Source organism: Silene latifolia, chromosome 11 (genome assembly GCF_048544455.1).
Source record: "Silene latifolia isolate original U9 population chromosome 11, ASM4854445v1, whole genome shotgun sequence".
NCBI classification, from domain to species: Eukaryota; Viridiplantae; Streptophyta; class Magnoliopsida; order Caryophyllales; family Caryophyllaceae; genus Silene; species Silene latifolia.
Genome location: NC_133536.1, coordinates 131,172,541 through 131,190,553, shown reverse-complemented (window position 1 = coordinate 131,190,553; position 18,013 = coordinate 131,172,541). Strand labels below are relative to the sequence as shown.

General features: G+C 32.7%; 1 protein-coding gene across 1 annotated transcript; it reads left to right on the top strand.

Annotated features, from left to right (window-relative positions):
- The first annotated feature begins 10,680 nt into the window (after positions 1-10,680).
- LOC141611907 (LOB domain-containing protein 4) lies at positions 10,681-17,707 on the top strand. Its single transcript, XM_074430559.1, has 2 exons — positions 10,681-10,985; positions 17,224-17,707. Exons 1-2 carry the CDS (start codon positions 10,809-10,811, stop codon positions 17,557-17,559), a joined length of 513 nt encoding a protein of 170 aa, XP_074286660.1. The 5' UTR covers positions 10,681-10,808; the 3' UTR covers positions 17,560-17,707.
- The last annotated feature ends 306 nt before the right edge of the window (positions 17,708-18,013 follow it).

Here is an 18,013-nt window from a genome sequence, read left to right as displayed (position 1 = left end):
CTTGCCATCAATCGCATCACACTCTAGTTACTTCGAGACATCACCTCATATAAGCAACTAGAGGTGAATACCATGTCAATCCAGTTCACTTTAATGGGTTTAAATTTGTTCTCAACAACCCATTTGGATTTAACAAGGTAATGGGTGAGTTTAATAAAACTCGAACGTTAAATGCGATTATCACATATGAATAGTCAATACACTATTACTACTTCATATCTTATAATCTTTAGTGTATTATTAAAACTAGTAAAATTGCAATGAAAGCTTGGCAAGCAGATATACCCTATATCTATATATTCCAACTTTGTCAATTGCTATTTCCTTCTATTCAATGTTATTTCTAATAACTTGAATTTATCTCTAAGTATTTGTCTAGTCTTCTTACTAGACTTGGGTTCCTTAACTTGAAAGATGCTCCCACTGTTATCACATAACGTGTGATAAAGTCATTTGTAGATGGATTCACTCTTAATCCCTATCTTGACCAACTTATCACAATTTACTTAGAATCCTTTTGTAGAATTTGCAATGCGCGAAACTAAAACACCTTTTTAGTCTCTTACTCCTTAGTCAAATAGTCATCCTAGGATTTCAACAAATCCTTTTTGGTTTGGAAACTAAAGTTTGTGCAACCCATCAACACATAACTTAGTTTATCATCCAAACATATGAACAAATCCTTAATCCTTCTCAAGAATCTCAAGGATGCTCTTTAAGGCTTTCACAAGCCATATCATGGGAATTATCCCTTTTATTGACTTATTATGCTCTCAGCATATGTCACACCATGGCATGCGCGTCTGTTGGCATACATGATCATTCTAATGGTGGAAACATTAGAAAGCGATTTCATGTAATCAACAACTTAAATATGTTCATTGAATGACTATGACTCCATCATAGTAATTCCACTTCCATCAACATGAATAGCCTATTCAACCTTGTTGATGTACAACAGATACGAAAGATCTTATCCTCATAAGACTCTTAACTCTATGTCAATATTCTCTCATAGAGATACAAAATCTAGAATATATCGCACCCTTTCCTAGTCTCCCAATGACTCTTTCACCGAAGAGAGCATTGGTACGTTATTCTCAATAAGTAATATGTTATCAACATATAAGACATGGAGAAACAATTCTAGCTCCCACTTAACTTCATGTATAATCATGATTCTTCAATCATGTAAATGAAACCATTCACTATTATCACATGAATGAAAACTATAATCCTTTAATGCTAGCTTAAGACCATCTTGTGATCACTTAAGATAGCTACTCATAATATGTTAGGATTCTTAAATCTTCATCTAAGGTTTTGTGTTCGAAACACTTCCTTCTCTAAATTCCCATTTTAGAGAAGCGAATTTTTATTTGCCATTCTTCATTAAAATGAAATGAGGCAATTCCTAACATAATTAATCTTGATCAACATCTTTATGTAAATCTTATGCATTTGAATACTCTGAAGCTCTATTTACCTTTAAAGAGACCCTCGCTTTGAAGTAAATCTACTTTTGAGTAACAATTTTCGGATTGTAATGCTATGGCTCGTATGTAACAAGATCGATTCGGAATAAGGTCATAATTCCATTACTTTCACAAAGCAATATTTTAACAAATAAGACATGTGCGCTAAACTCCCACTTAACTATACTCCCACTCTATCTTTATAGATTATAGTTCCATTACTTTCACAAAGTAGCACTTTAACTATAAGACATGTTTGTAACGATCCAATCTACTCCCACTCTATCTCTCAGAAATACATCTATCTTCTTGAGAGATAGCTTTGTGAGTTACAAACATATATATGGCGGAGTATTAGGAGTTTGTCTAGATTGACATGTTAGCACATAAAAGACCAGCTTTATCATGGCAGCTTGACTCTTGTCACATGCCAGTCTGATCCATGTCATATGTTAAATAGACTCTCTATTTGAGGTATCTCATGGTTGACCATCCGTTTAGAATTACTTGTCCGTTTTGGATTGCAAATTCCCAAAATTGAGTTGAACAACTCAAACCGACTCATATTAGTTCGATCTTATGGGTAGTGACACTAGGTCATAATCCATTTTTAATAAATCAAATTTATTACTTAGATCTTTGCCACTACGATTGGATCGTAATGCTTAGAACTTTATTCAATTGGTTCTCTACGTCATTTAGAAATTTCTCAAATTTCTCTAATGCTTCACTTTATATTTGATTAAGCAAATATACCCATATCTACTTAAATCATCGTTAAAAGTGATGAAGTAGTCATAAATTTCCCTTGTGGTGATGCTCATTAGAACACATACATCGGCATGTATTAGTCCCAACAAATCATTTGATCGTGTCCCTTTACCACTAAAGGAAGTACAAATTATATTGCAAAGGAGACAAGATTCGCATATTCCATATGATTGAAAATCAAATGGTCCAATAAATCTAGTCGACACTAGCGTTTAATGCGTTTCTCATTTATGTAGCCTAATCGAAAAAAGGTCAAATGCACAAATCATTTGAATCACTTGTTATGAGTCGTTTGGATTGTATTATGAAGATATCATTGCTTGAGTTGGAAGTGTCTAAAACTTGTATATCATAAAGATAAGTGACATGGCTCACAGCCATGTCTATTTTCATCAAAATACAAATCCTTTCATGTCCAACATAGAAATGGAAATAATGTTTGAGACAAAATGGGTACATAATCACCATTATGTTGATTACAACTAAAATTTATTAGCTTAAAACAAGTACATCTTTGCTTGAAGTGTCGGAGATCTACATCACCCTTGTTTAGCTTTTCCACATTTCCAAGTCCCACTTGGAGTGATAAGTCCAACATTGGTATCTTCCAAATACTCGGGGCAATTACGCTTCCAATGGCCCATGACATTTCAATAATGACATTCAAGGTAGGATTGGGCACCTTTCTTGGTTTTGTGGTAGTCTCACTATCAACTTCCAATTCACAATTGGATTTGGGTTTCTTACCCTTCTTTGCCTTTCTTTATTAATACTATTACCCCTTTCGGTTGCAAGGACACTCTTGCTAGAACTCCCACTCAATTTGATATTTCTCCTTCCTTCATCAAACAAGGATATCATGGAATATGTGAGATTCCCCTCATATGATCCTCTTACCTAAGAGGTGGGCATGAGTATGGGATGGGAGGTGTAGAAATAGTAAAAAGACAAAGATTTCCATCCTCACTAATGCCAAAGCGTAGTTCTCTAATCGGGTCATCGTCATACGAGGAGCATTTTTCATTGAATGATTGGAGCCATTAATTAATGGTGATCGGTGTAGGATTTATTAGATGAATCGATTGCAAATAAATAACTACAAAAACGGAAATTAAGGAAACAATTAACATCTATCGTTTTAATAATACTCGTAATTTTAAGACAAGTATTTTAGCATCTATTTAGTGACCTCCACCCAACTAACATAAATTATTCCGAGATCCAAATTCATATTAATACGGGTACGGTGAGCCGAGTCATCCCTTATTAATATAACTCGGTGGATTAACCTCTTAATCGATTCTACTTCTAGAACTCTCGGTCGATAAAAATTACTCTAATTTTCATCTTTAGCCCGGAACACATGCGACTACGGTCACGAATACTTCCGTTGAGCTCAATCCAAATTTCGATGTAATAACATTTTATTACCCACGTACCCAACGTAACAAGGTTTGTATTACGGTAAAGCCGGCTTAACTCCCTTATGAAACTGGGATTCATGGTTTCTACTATTTGGTAAGGCTATTTCTCAATTATTAATAAGTGAGAGGTCTTGTCAATTTATTATCTATCACGTTTTAAGTGAACTAAAGCGGTGAACTACGATAATTGTAATTGACACGGTCGATGACTCGATATGAAATGCATGTTGTTGTTATGGCGATTTGGCAATACATGTAACATATTAAAAGAACTGCAAAGCAATAATAATGAATTCCTAGTATGGCCTTCCTAAATATAGAAAATCAAATAATCTATTACATATTCGGAAACAAACTCCTTTGGTCCCTTGAATCTTCAAGTGGCACGCCTCCTAAGAACACCGTCTTCGTCGGATCACCTTTCCGAATGGCACCGTCTTGAAGAAGCTCCATAATTACAAATAATAATAAAAATACAAAGCTATTCCTATTATACATTTGTAAAATGGAAAAAACTAGTAAAAGTAAAAGTGATACGAGATCACATTAAATTACAACCGAATCAACATTCCCTTTCATTACGGGTAATATCGATTAAAACTAAGGCCATACTAAGATAAAATTACATAATTCAAAATTATATAAATAAAAGACATTCAACAATTGAAATATGCAGCATTATAATATGTACCTATCATGCCAAATGATGTGCCAAATCGCCATATTTAACTTATATCGTTTATATAATCCGGTTTTATGGAAATGCGTGATCGTAACTTCTTAAAATCACAAATTAACACTTAAATCACATCTAAGCTCAAGTTAATTATCCTAACACTTTTAGGACTCAAAAATTAATCATCACTCAATTTTTGACAATAATTCAACTTGATTTAAGTTTTATGCTCATTTTTTTACCTTAAAATCATAACATTTATGAAATAAATCCAAATTAAATTAAAATAATTTCAAAATTTGAATTTTAAATTTGTGAACATTCTGGAATAATTCCATGACACTCATAATGTCAAAAATCATGGTTAAAATTTTTGAATTAATTTTGAGAAAATATAGTTGCATTTTATCGGTTTTATCTCATAAAACATCTAAAGTATCCAAAAATTACTCACATTAATTTTAAAACTTTAGATCTGATAAGTGAGATATTTATGCAACCTAAAATAATTTTCTCATGCCATGTAATTCATTTTAGCTATTTATGCTAAAATAGTCACTATTTATGTCATTTTTACTTTAAAAATTAATAAATCATGCAAAATGAGATCATTTCATCTTGAAATTTACATACACTGTGTAAATAATACATGTGACAACATATTAAAGTTTCATGACCTGGTTCGAAATTTAACTATTTTTAACCATTTTACCTCCTTTAATCCATTTTTATCTCATAAAAATCATAAATCATGCAATATTAATCCAATTAATACGAGATTTTACACACAACTTGTAAAATATGCATGTGAGGTCATATAAACTTTTCAAGGTCATAGAGTAATTTTAACCAATTTTAGTCAATTTAACCTCCATTTATGCCATTTTTACACTAAAAATTCATAAATCATGAAATATTAATCACATTAATACGATATTTTACATGAAATACATAAAATATTCATGTGAGGTCATACTAAAATACCACGGCCAGTAGTGAAGGTTAACTTATTTTAGTGAATAAAAGTTCATTTTAATCATAAAAATGTAATAAAATCACTAAAAATCATTAAAATGAGCAATAAATTTCCATAAATCATAAAAATGACCTAAACATATTTTAGGACCAGAATATATAACATGCATAATAATTTCGTGGCTTACTCATATAAATCAGAAATTTTTAGTTTTATATGTTAACATTTTAACTCGGAAAAATAATAACCGATTATGCATGCAACATCTTATGCTCTGATACCACTTGTTAGGTTCATATACCTATTATTAGACTCTTCTAATAGTGAACAAATTAACATTTTAATTTCTAATTCTTTAGATCGAGTGCATGCATAACAAAATAAGAGATTTATAAGAAAACAATGTCCCTTACATTGTTAAGTTCGGTTTTGTGGGCACAAGTAAGGTCTCCTACTTTCACTTGTTCTTGAGCTATGATGAGTATTAGGATGATCCTCCAAAGACTCCAAGTATAAAAGCCACTACTCTTGATTGCACCCAAGATTATCCCTTATCTCTACTAAATAATATTTGCTAGATATTTCTTTAGTAGTCTACCTTAAAATCTTATCTTTATTAATTCAGAAGACAATACTCAATCCATGACGTGCCACCTCATTAATTCAGCTTTTTTTTTGTTTTTTTTTTTTGTTTTTTTTTCTGAAATTCATGTTATGGTGCGCCCCGTTAGTGTGCAAAGAAGTATATTTCTTCAGAATTCCGCCAATACAAATATCCTACAAATTCCGTCGTAGAACAAATACTATGAAATAATTTTATACATTCCGAATAAATGAAATTAATGGCATATAAGCGGTATGAATTACAAATCGGAATAAATGAAAATAATACTACGAAATAATTTATACATTCCGAATAATTTGATAAAACAATATTTATACATATGCAATAAATTTACTGACAACGAGTCCAAAGCGATAATAGCCCAAGCTTTACACTTTGATTTTATTTGTATACGGCTATTAATTTTATTTTAACAATTTAAAATTTTATGATAAATACGGCATTTTTAAATTTGTTATTTAAAAATAAGAAATATTTAATTATCAAAACAAAATACGAAGTATTATTTATCGATCCATGTACTTCATTGTATATGGGCTTACTAGCACACACTAATTTCACCAATAAATCATATAAGCTTTGACATTCTGATATTACACTAAGCTGTGTTAAAATAGTTTATTAAATTATAATTCTTTATTCGGGGTGTAAAGTTTTTTATGTATGCAAATTTTATTTACAATAGTATATTACGTTATTTCCTCTTAAACCATTGCATTTGAACACGTATTTGAAACAAGTGTAAACATTAATTATGTAGATCGCTGATTTAGACCAACTAGATAATTACAATAGAAATGCACAAAAAAAAAACATCCAACATCATTATTACCGGCCCAAATACATACCCGTGCAATTTTGCACAGGTTTAAAACTAGTTGATTACTAATACTCATATATTACACTAATAATATTAGTAATTTGATTTGAATAATTTGGATCATGATTTCTCTAATTTTGGAGAAAGATGAACAAAGTATGAGAGAGGTATGCATTTTGCATGTGTGTTGTGTGAATGAATAATAAGAGAACAAAAATTCTCTTCATATGAGGGAGGGAGGACGGTTGGAGTAGTCCAAATAGAGCATCTTTCTTTTCTCTTTTTGTCTTCACAAGAATTAGATGTGTAAGAGTAGGTGTAAGGCTAGTTGTAGCTAGGTAGGCATCATCATGCCATTTTATCAAATAAAATAAAACAACCAAAACCCACTAATACTCCCTCCATTTCGGTCCATCCTCCATAAAATGGACTACCATTTTATTTTGTCAATTTGTCATTTGTCACACAATATGTCACATGTAGTATGTTACATGTTATTAATTAATTTAATGCATATTTATCACATAAATATCATTTTTATAAATTAATTAAATTACATACAACAAATTGACTAGTGATACTTGATCACATAAATAAAATTGGTCATATAATTATAATTCACAATATCTTGTAATTATAATTAACCATTCATTCTTATCTCTATTGTTTCACAAACAATAAACAATTTTAGTAATAAAATATTTCAATTACTAAAATAAATCTTATTTAATCCCATTACAATAAGATATCAATATTCTCTCTCACAAATTGAATTGTTCAATTTTAAGGAATTGATTAACTTGTATCGTCATACAACTAATCAACTTTACAGATTAGGACATCATCCTTTAGGTGTGACCTTAAGAGATCAACTGACCACCACCGTCCCACGACAGTAACGTCAAACTCTAGCAAGTCAATCGTTACCGATTAATGTTGATCAGTTGACTATATGAAATGAATCATCCATTTCGTATTCTTAATATGAGATTTAATTATGATATTAAATCATGTGATCGCACTATTGTTGAGTACACATTTTCCAACATGACCTAGTTGACCCGGGCATACACGAAACTAATAAGAAAAGTGTGAGAACGGTCTCAAGGAACTAAAGTTCCCTGAGACAAAAGACAAAAACAAACAAGAAAATTGTTGCCTCCCCGACAACGACGCCAAATTTGATAAGGCTAAAGTCGTATCACCTAATCAAAGTAAATCTGTCTCAGTACTAACAAAATATCTAGTGGTAAGACAAGTATCGAATCCACCGGGAGGCGGTAATATTCAGTCTGCTAATATTTAGATCGCCTTAATGTAACAATTTCTTGGGGGTTTGTTTGGTTTGTTTTCTAACAACTAATAGCAAGTGAAATAAAGATGAATAAAAATAATAATAAGAAGTCTAGGGAATAGGTTCACTAGGTCAATTATCTGGAGGTGTATCTTAATCAATTGCTGGGTCAATCAAACTATATAAGGTCACAAGATTGATTAATTCTATTATGCCTTTTAGATTCAGTTTAACATGCAATCGCTATAATTAAACACAACCTATCTGATTATCGTAGCCTATATTAGTCCTAACTCAGTCGGTAAAAATATTAATTCGCTACACTAATTATATATTCAGGCCTTAAATCAAATAACAAAAATAAGAACAATAATCAACGATAGTTTATACGATATTACTAACAATAAATTCATTAACCTCCTTCTAATTAACCTAGATCCCCTTTACCCTAGATGAAAGATTTAGCTACTCATACTAATGGGATTAACAACAACAAAGGTAGATGAACGCATGATTAAAGATATAAAACAAGAACAATTGAATAAAAGTATAAACTTGATTAATAATTAAAGAAGAACGATTAATGTACCTTAACAATTAATGGGGAAAGATTGTAGATCCAAAAGTAATGCTAGCAGACTAAACTAAGAGTATTTTTGAGTTCAGAGTATATTAAAAGTGTAACCTAATTGTTCTCACAAGTTTAGAATATATAATACAAATAAGACGTGTTTTAGGAAAATTCGGAAAAACGTCTAACAAAGAGGATCCTCGATCGAGCCTGGTGATACTCGATCGAGGACACTCTACTTGATCGAGCCCAGTGCTACTCAATCGAGAAACCTGATTCCTCAGCTTATCTTCGTCTTAACTTCTCTTCTTATCTTCAAGTCTCCTCGTTTCTCGTGCCATGCCTCGTGTATTCCGCTATGCAATATCCGCAATGCTCATCTTTACTTGATTCACCTCATAATGCGTCATTTCTGCATCAAAACATAAAGTAGCGGCAGTATCGACATTTCTCTATAAAAGGCATATAAATGACATAATAAGCACGGAAACAGTATCAAAACCAACATGAAAGGAGTCATAAAAGTGTGAATAAAAGTGATATATCAGATATTGAGATATTGATATTGGTATTGTTATTGACATTGATGATACTCATGTGATCTTGAGATGCTGGCTGAGTTGGTGTTGCCTAATAGTTGGTTGGTTTGTCATTGTTTATGTTGTTATCACTGTTGAAGATTTGATTTCTGTAGTATGGATTATCTCTACTCAACCTTTGATTTACGTGTGTTTGTTTGTAATGTGTGTGTCGTCCACCCAAACCTTTCTAAATTAATGGCCAATTATGATCCTTTTTTTATTTCTTTTTAAATGGGGAGCAGTGAATTTTGCAGGTAATTGAGTGGATGCGTGATCGGGATGGGTAATTCGAGGACAAACACATTATTATTTGGTTAACTAGAATGAGAGGTGGTGGAGCCGAGAATCGCGGAGGCGTGTGTTGTGATAGTGGCGGGAGGGTTGTGTGGGGGCTGACAGAGCATAAAAGAGGGGTGGTGGAGGCGGTAGCAGTTCCTGAGAGCATCAAGGAGGCGTAGACATTTGAAGATCGTAGTTGAAAGTGATTGCAAGACTCTTATTGAAGCTTTGGAGCTGAGGTCGACGGGATGGAGTGATTTCCATTTAATTCTTGACGATATTTATTCTTATATTATGATTTTGAGCTTGTTTCATGGTCGTTTGTTAGTAGGAAGTATAATAGCGTAGCGCATGAGCTTGCCCATTGTAGCCCTACGCAATACGATAGGAGAGTTTGGGTCGGTTCTCTACCCTGACACATTATGGACATGATTTTTGATGATCTTGATGAGATGAGGTAGACCTGCTTTCAGGGTTTTTTTTCAAAAAAAAAAAATAATAATAATAAAGTGTTTAAGACTTTAAGCTATTCTACTATGGTTAGTTATGATGTTCATTGACTCGGTTTATCGAGATGATAACTCCCCCAGATTTACCCGTGAAAGCTTAGTAAAGACATCTAGATAAATAAGGAGGTTACAATAACCGATCGAATGATCTGATTGCCACCTCTACCACATAAGTCATAACCGCCGCTTTTAGCACCTACGAAATTTAAAACATACTCGTATAATAGTATACTCCAAAATAAGGAAATGATTTTTTTTTTTTTTAACAACAATGAACTTTATAGAAATAAAGAAACGAAATTGATGCTTTAATGGAAAGCAAAACACAAGGGGGGACAAATAGAAACAAAAGAAAAGCAAGCATGAGCCAACAAGTAATGAAAAGGGTGGGCCTAAAGATCCAATCAGAAAACGAAGTTCCGGTCCATGTAAATCTTAAATTTCTTCGTTAGTAGGGCCCATTAAGATATTGTGTCACTTAATTTTCTCTATAAATCATGATTGACACTTCACCTTATAGCCCCTCCTTCCACATTTCTCACCCAAGGCAAATACGCTTGCATACTTGTCAATTGTCATACTGCATTTCTTCATTATGCATTTCTTTGGTAATACATAAGATATTTTGCCTTTATTATTATTATTATTATTATTATTATTATTATACATACGGCTTCGATTACGATTGAAACGAAAATTATGTAATTCGCGACGTAACCTTTCGTTGTCGTTAAAAAAGGAGCTTACATAAATAAATAGTAGTATAGCAAAGTACATGTAGATTTCGAATTTGTAAGATATATAAAAATGAAAGAAAATGGAAGGAAACAAGGAGCGGTGGCACCATGTGCGGCATGCAAATTGTTAAGGAGAAGATGTGCTCCTGACTGCGTCTTTGCTCCTTATTTTCCAGCTGATGAACCTCACAAGTTTGCCAATGTCCATAGGGTGTTTGGTGCCAGCAACGTCAACAAAATGTTACAGGTTTCTCTTTTATTTAACCCTTCAACCATTTCTATTTCAGCTATCTTTTTAGCTTGTACGAATTAAATATGTGTGTGGAATTGGTGGGATAGTTTGCAAATGATTTGCTACACCCTATATCGCTGGTTTTTAAGTATATATTCCCTCTATATCACACCAATGTTAACATGAACCCACTTTTCTCCTCACAAAAAGTGGGTCCATATTATCATTGCTGTGATATAGAGATCTACTCAGAGCTAATAATTATCTTTATTTAAAATCTCGTATAAAAGAAAGAATAGATAAATACTGAATTTTTTGCCAATATCGTTTTACAAACATAGATCATATCTTTCGACTTCCCCTGTTTTGATGAATAAGTTACAATTATTTTACTTTGTGAAAGGAAAATAAAATAAATGTAAACTATTGATTGGAACGGAGGAAGTAGTTTACTAAAACATTTAGACTAATAATCTTTATAATGCCCAATATTAAGACCACACATTCTTGTTTAAGAGTGGAATGACATATTAATGATCCTTCAGGACTACGTAAGAAAAATTATACCCAAACAAAAGGAATAGTATTTTATGGATACATTCAAAACTTATAATTTGATTCGGTGGCCTAAGGTCTTATAGAAAAGAAATATCACACAAATAACAACAAGAATAATAGTTAAAGAAACAATAAAGAAAAAAAAAACATTAGTTGGTGAATTTGTTTAGTGCCGCTAATATTTGTTGATAAATGTAACATTAACATATCATCTAAAGGGTTTTATTTTAAAATACACAACTCGTCGTGTTAATTTGCGAAGTAAAGTCGTACGAAGTATTAAATTAAGTTAGTGTACATATTTATTATGTAAAAAAAAAAAAAAGTTAAAGTTGGAAAAACAATTAAATAGGTGAACTAGTGACATTTAAATTATTTCTTTAGGTTTACTTATAGAAATGGGAAATTCTTATTTTAAACAGACTATTTTCATCTACAATTAAGACGAATCAGATGTCACCATATCACAATAAAATGTAAATATATCATGATAAAAGTGTCAACTTTAGTTATAATATTTTACACAAATTGTTGTGTAAGACCACATTATCGATAAGACTAGCGCAATAACTAAAGCCCAAATAAATTAATTAATAAACTTGTAAAAAATAATTTTATTTTGATAACTTAAAATTTTATATTGATAAATTGTACATATAGATATGTTAGTTTTTATCATAAAATGCCGGGTCTTTAAAATAAAATCAAAATCAAAATAAATATAATTGTTTTCTTTGGGCTTTTCTCCTTTTGGGCCAGTCTTATGCTATAGACGGTCCTATAGGAGAGTTCCTGAACATTTTATCATTAAAATATTACTTTCTATTAAAAAAAATGTGACTTTTGGGTCTTAAGATAATACCATGTTAAGAGAGACCTATTCTATAAAAATAAATAGATGATGCGAAGAAATCCAATAATTCCCACATGTGAGTGTCCCACATAGATAGAAAAGAAGAAGGTTTACCACTTTATAAGCTAAGGAGTTACTCGCTCTATTTTCAATTGGGTTTAGAGTGTAATCTCCTTAGACTTATAAATTAGACTCTCACTCCTCTATTTAAGTGTGCTTCAAACTCATTTGCATGGTTTAACATGATATAAAAGCTCATGGCTAAAATACCTTGGTTTGAATGATTTTTTTTTTTTTTTTTTTTTTTTTTTTTTTTTTTGACATCAAGGTTTGAATGATTCACTAGGCCGCTTTGTTTACCTAATCTTTGGAGACGGAAAAAATCAATGTGTTATAGTATGATTTAAAATGGACCTCAAATTAATTCCTTTATTGCAGTGTTATTTTTTTTTTGACCATTTTAAAAAAGAATGTTCATACATTTCCTACAAGTCCCAATAATGAAGCATGTAGCCTTTTTTTAAGACGGAGGCATTTGTCTTAATATTAATCGGGTCAAATATAATTCTACATGAGTAGATCTCGTAAACGGATTAACTGGACTGGGTTCGGGTCATGGCAATTCATGCCGGGTCAATTCGGGTCTTTCATATTATCGGGTTACTTGGGGTCAAGTGACATTGTTTTGGGTCTTGGGTTTCGGGTGTTTTTCGTGTTTGTTAATCGGGTCATTTTTGAGTCAAGCGGGCCAGGTTGTTTCGGGTCCAGGTCACTTTTTGGGTCAATGAGTAAGAGAGAAAAGGTATATTTAGTAATATTATCTATTTTTAGTTTAGTTTAGATAAATGATTATTTAGTTAGAGACATGTTTTGTCGCGTCATGTTCGGGTTGGGTGATTTCGGATCGGGTTATTTCTGAACGGGTCAATTCTGAGTCGTCAAAGCTTGGGTCATATTTGGGCCGGGTCGAGTCGGGTCAATCCGGGTTTCGGCTCACATTCAGGGGTTGTTGTTCGGGTCAATTTCAAATTTCGGGTTCAATTTATTTTGCCAGGTCTACTCATAATCATTCATTAACAACTTTTTTTACTTTCTTATTCATTCTGTTTTTGTGTTATTTATTCCACATAACATATTTAATCCGCATGTCTTAAATGAGAATTTGGCATCCTGAAAGTGGAGGCTAATGTTCTTGTACAAATTCTCATTGAAGTCGAGCACTATCCGTCACAAGTTGAAGACGAATAATGCCTCTCTTATAATATGTAACTGGCACTATCGATGAGGTGCTCCATTTCCCTCCCACATGACCTTCCACTTGCCTTATTGTAAGAGAAACCCTATTCGAATATCCGTTACAAGCTTATGACGGATAGATATCCTTGAGTCTTCATGATGTGAGCAAGAGTATGAGGGCTATAGCATGGGCCCGGCGCTCAATTAGCCTTGAATAGAGAAGGCATGAAATGCGCACAAGTTGTTGTTTTATGATAAAAGAGAGGGTCAACAAAAGTTGCATAGTTTATGGTTGTAGATGATCTAGTAAGAGATGTGCCTGTGTTAAAAATGTGCTAAATTCATACAACTAATCTTGCTATTGACGGATATATTCGTCTATAGCTCAAAATGGGTTAAATAGCTTGAATGTGGTGATATTTTTGGCCCCACCACCTTACTTGTTGCTTGCTCTATTAAAAATATGGTATTGTATTTAACCCGTTTTTAGTTATAGACGAATATATACCGTCTATAATGAGATTTTGTGAAATTCAAAAGTAATACTCGTGCGTACTACTATGATAATCTTTTTCATCATTATCCTTGTAATCTTCTTTAACATGATGCAAATGTCAACAAGCACTATCATTACCTTTGAGCTACCCATTGCACATTTTATTGGATTCTTTAAAATTTGGTCAAATCCATCCTTTACCTTTAACAACTCCAACAAACATGCAACCAATATCACATAATGAATCTTACAAGATAAATGTGGCATGAGTATGTTTTTTTAATTTTATTAGTAAGTCTTCCTTGTGATAGGTATACCTGTTACAAGTTTGTAATTGATCAAAATTACTTACATATGTAGATAAGAGCACCAACAATAGAGAGGATGGTTTCATCCTCTTATTTTTTCTCTTTCTTTCTATTTTTTCGACACCTCATTCTCTCTTTCATCCACCTCATTTCTCACTATCTACATCTTCTTCATTTCTACTACATCTTTTTTCCTCCACAATAGAGAGGATCCTCTTATATTACTTTTCTTATTATTATATTTATTATATTTATATTTAATATTAGGGTAAATTATCAATTACTCCCTTATAAAATGCATTTTTTCAATTTTACTCCCTTTTATAAAAAAGTTTAAAAATTACACCCAAAATTGCCAAAGTTTAGAAATTGCTCCCAAACCTCTAATTTTGTATGTTTATGACAAAAATGCCCCTAATTAATTTAATTCATCTATTTTACTTCTATCCCAATCTCAATTGTCCACCAGCCATCATTGACTGCCCCTACCATTATCACTCACCGTCACTCCACCCCCGAACTCACTGTAGTACGGCGACCCGTCTTTTAAACACTCAAACTATACCCTTTTAAACCGAGTACATAAATTTCTAACCCATTTTCCAAAAATCTAGAATTAATTTCCCAAATTGGAGTTAATATCACATTACATTGGGATGCTCATACCAAAATTTATCAGATTTTATTCTCATGCTCTTGAAGATTGTGATTAGTATTGCAATAAGTAGGCAAACATTAATAGAGACGGAAATTGTTGGGACAAATTAGCAATGCAATAAGGCATCGAATATCGACGAGTTTGATGGTGGAATTTGGCTAAGAGATTGTGGTGGTTGGTAGTGGAGTGAAGGTGTGAAAGCGTGGGAAATTGTGTTGGAGTTAAAAGGAGTAATAGGGGAACTAAAGAAATCAGGGGTATTTTCGTCATAAAAACACAAAAAAAAGAGTTTTGGGAGCAATTTTTAAACTTTGACAATATTTTGGGTGTAATTTTTAAAATCTTTTATAAAAGGGAGTAAATTTGAAAAAGTGTATTTTATAAGGTAGTAATTGTTAATTTACCTTTAATATTATGGTTTACTTTATATTATTTTAATAATTTACAAATTAACAAAACTAATTTTAAAAAAAGTTTGTGTTGCTAAATTAAATAACATATAAAATTCATAAAACAAAATACATCAAATTCATAATACAAAGTAAGATATAAAATTCATAAAACAAAATACATGAAACTTAACTTTAAATTGTGATGCATATTTTTAATTTATGTTCGAGCCTTAAAACATAGTCCATATATGTTCGAACAAATATGAATGTACAATAACAATTAAAAGTATATTGAGTAATTTTTTTTTCCATAATAAATAAAAATTATAAATTAAAATATAATCCATATGACAAATAAACATTAACTTTTGGGCACAAGGGCCTATGTCTCCTTTCCTTTACTTTCCTCTAAAAGTAGAGGAAGCACCCTTCTTCCTCTATACAAGAGGATAACCAACATAGTTCTCACAATAGAGAGGATGTCCTCTTAGAGGAGAGAGGTGGTTAAGAGGAGACTCAATCCTCTATATTATAGGTGTTCTAAGATAAAATCATAGTGCATGTCAAATCACATATGACTTGTCTTTATCTATTTATGTGCGTTTTATTTGACCTATCACAAGCTTGTGACGGATATTACCCTGTCACAAATAAGAATTTGTGCTTCACAATATATGTAAAGTAATTATATCATGGATTACTTTGGAGAGACATGTTTACTTTTAAATAAAAAAAAACAAAGTTTATTAGTGTCCAGACCTGGTAAAACGGGTCAACGGGTCGGGTCGGGTTCGGGTCGGGCCAGTTTGGGTTTCTCATTGATTTCGGGTTAACTCGGGTCGGGACGGATCATTTCGGTTTTCGGGTCTATTTCGGGTTTGTTGGTCGGGCTAGCTCCGGGTTGTTTCGGGTCGGGTTGTTTCGGGTCGGGCGATTTTCGGGTTAATGAATAATAGAGAAATTGTCATTTTAAGTCTTTTCGGTTCAATTAGAGTTATATTTTGTCGGGGCATTTTCGGGTTTGGTGGTTTCGGATCGGGTCATTTTCGGGTCAGGCCAGTTCGGGTCAAGAAAGCTCGGGTCGGGTCAATTCGGGTCACATTCGGGTGATGTAGTTCGGGTCACTTCGGATCTCGGGTCAACATTTTCAAGCCGAGTCAATCGGATCAGGTTGCTTTTGCCAGGTCTACCAAAGATCTTTGTTCAAAACAATGTTGTCATGTGCAGATTCATCTCATTTTTAAAGATACTTGATTATAGCTTACTCATTTTATCTTAAGTTATTTATTTATTTTTAGTGTCTCCGTCCCATTGATATGTTTACATTTCATTTATTTCTCCCTCACAAAATAAAGGAAGTGTAAACATATCATTTGGATAGAGGGAGTATATTTTTTTGTAAGAATTAAGTATTTAATTAAACACAAATTCTCATTATAGACGGACACTATCCGTCTATACGTATAGACGGATACCATTTACCCTCACAAAATACCCATTTGCCATAAAGTGGGAAGCACATGGGGGGTGCCCCACCTTATCCCCATACCCATTTTATTAAAGGTCTTTACCCGTTTGTTCGGCCCACCCGTCAATACCCGACTTATTGTTAATTAAAACCTTAGAGGGTAATAAATGATTAAAATGGGAAAGAGTATTTTAATACGTAGCAGTCGACCGCCACACACCTGCCATACATACAAAATTATAAATTGTGGATAAGGTACTCATGTGTACATTTTCTTGTGGCAGGAGTTGCCAATGCACCAACGTGGTGATGCGGTGAGTTCCATGGTGTACGAGGCAAATGCTAGGGTACGTGACCCTGTCTATGGTTGTGTCGGAGCGATCTCGTCGCTTCAACAGCAAATTGAGTCGCTTCAAACACAGCTAGCCCTAGCTCAAGCTGAGGTGGTGCATCTCCGTATGCGGCAATTTAGTAGTAATGCACCCAATCATCAAGGCACTAGCTCACCGGAGAACTCTTCTCCTTCCTCTAAAATGTTGTCTACACAAGCCAAGTCCCTTTTTAGCATGGACATGGTTGTAGATCAACCAAATATGGGGGAATCATTATGGTCATGCTAATTACTTTATCAGTATACAAATATATATCAACAATAACTTAATTAGTGGGTGGTATAAGTCATATAGATAGACAAACACTTGTATAAGACGATGATATTGTGACATATTTAAATATTAGGTCGACTCTACAATGTCATGTTTAGTAAAATTGGGTCTTACGTACAATATTAATTCAACTTAGTATATACTCCCTCCTATTCATTATAACTCTCCCCTTTTAAAAGGGCACGTAAATTAAGGGGAGGGTTATTTTATTGTAAAGTATTGTGGTGATGTAAGGTAATTGGAAAGAGGGATGGTTTATTGTGGGGGTAAGATGATTAAAATAAGTATTGTTGTAGGGTAAGGTGATTAAAATAAGATAAAGTATGAGTATTGTGGGGTATTGTTGTGGGGTGAGGTGACTAAAATAAGTATAAAATTTTACTAAATAAGAAAAGGGGGAGAGTTATAT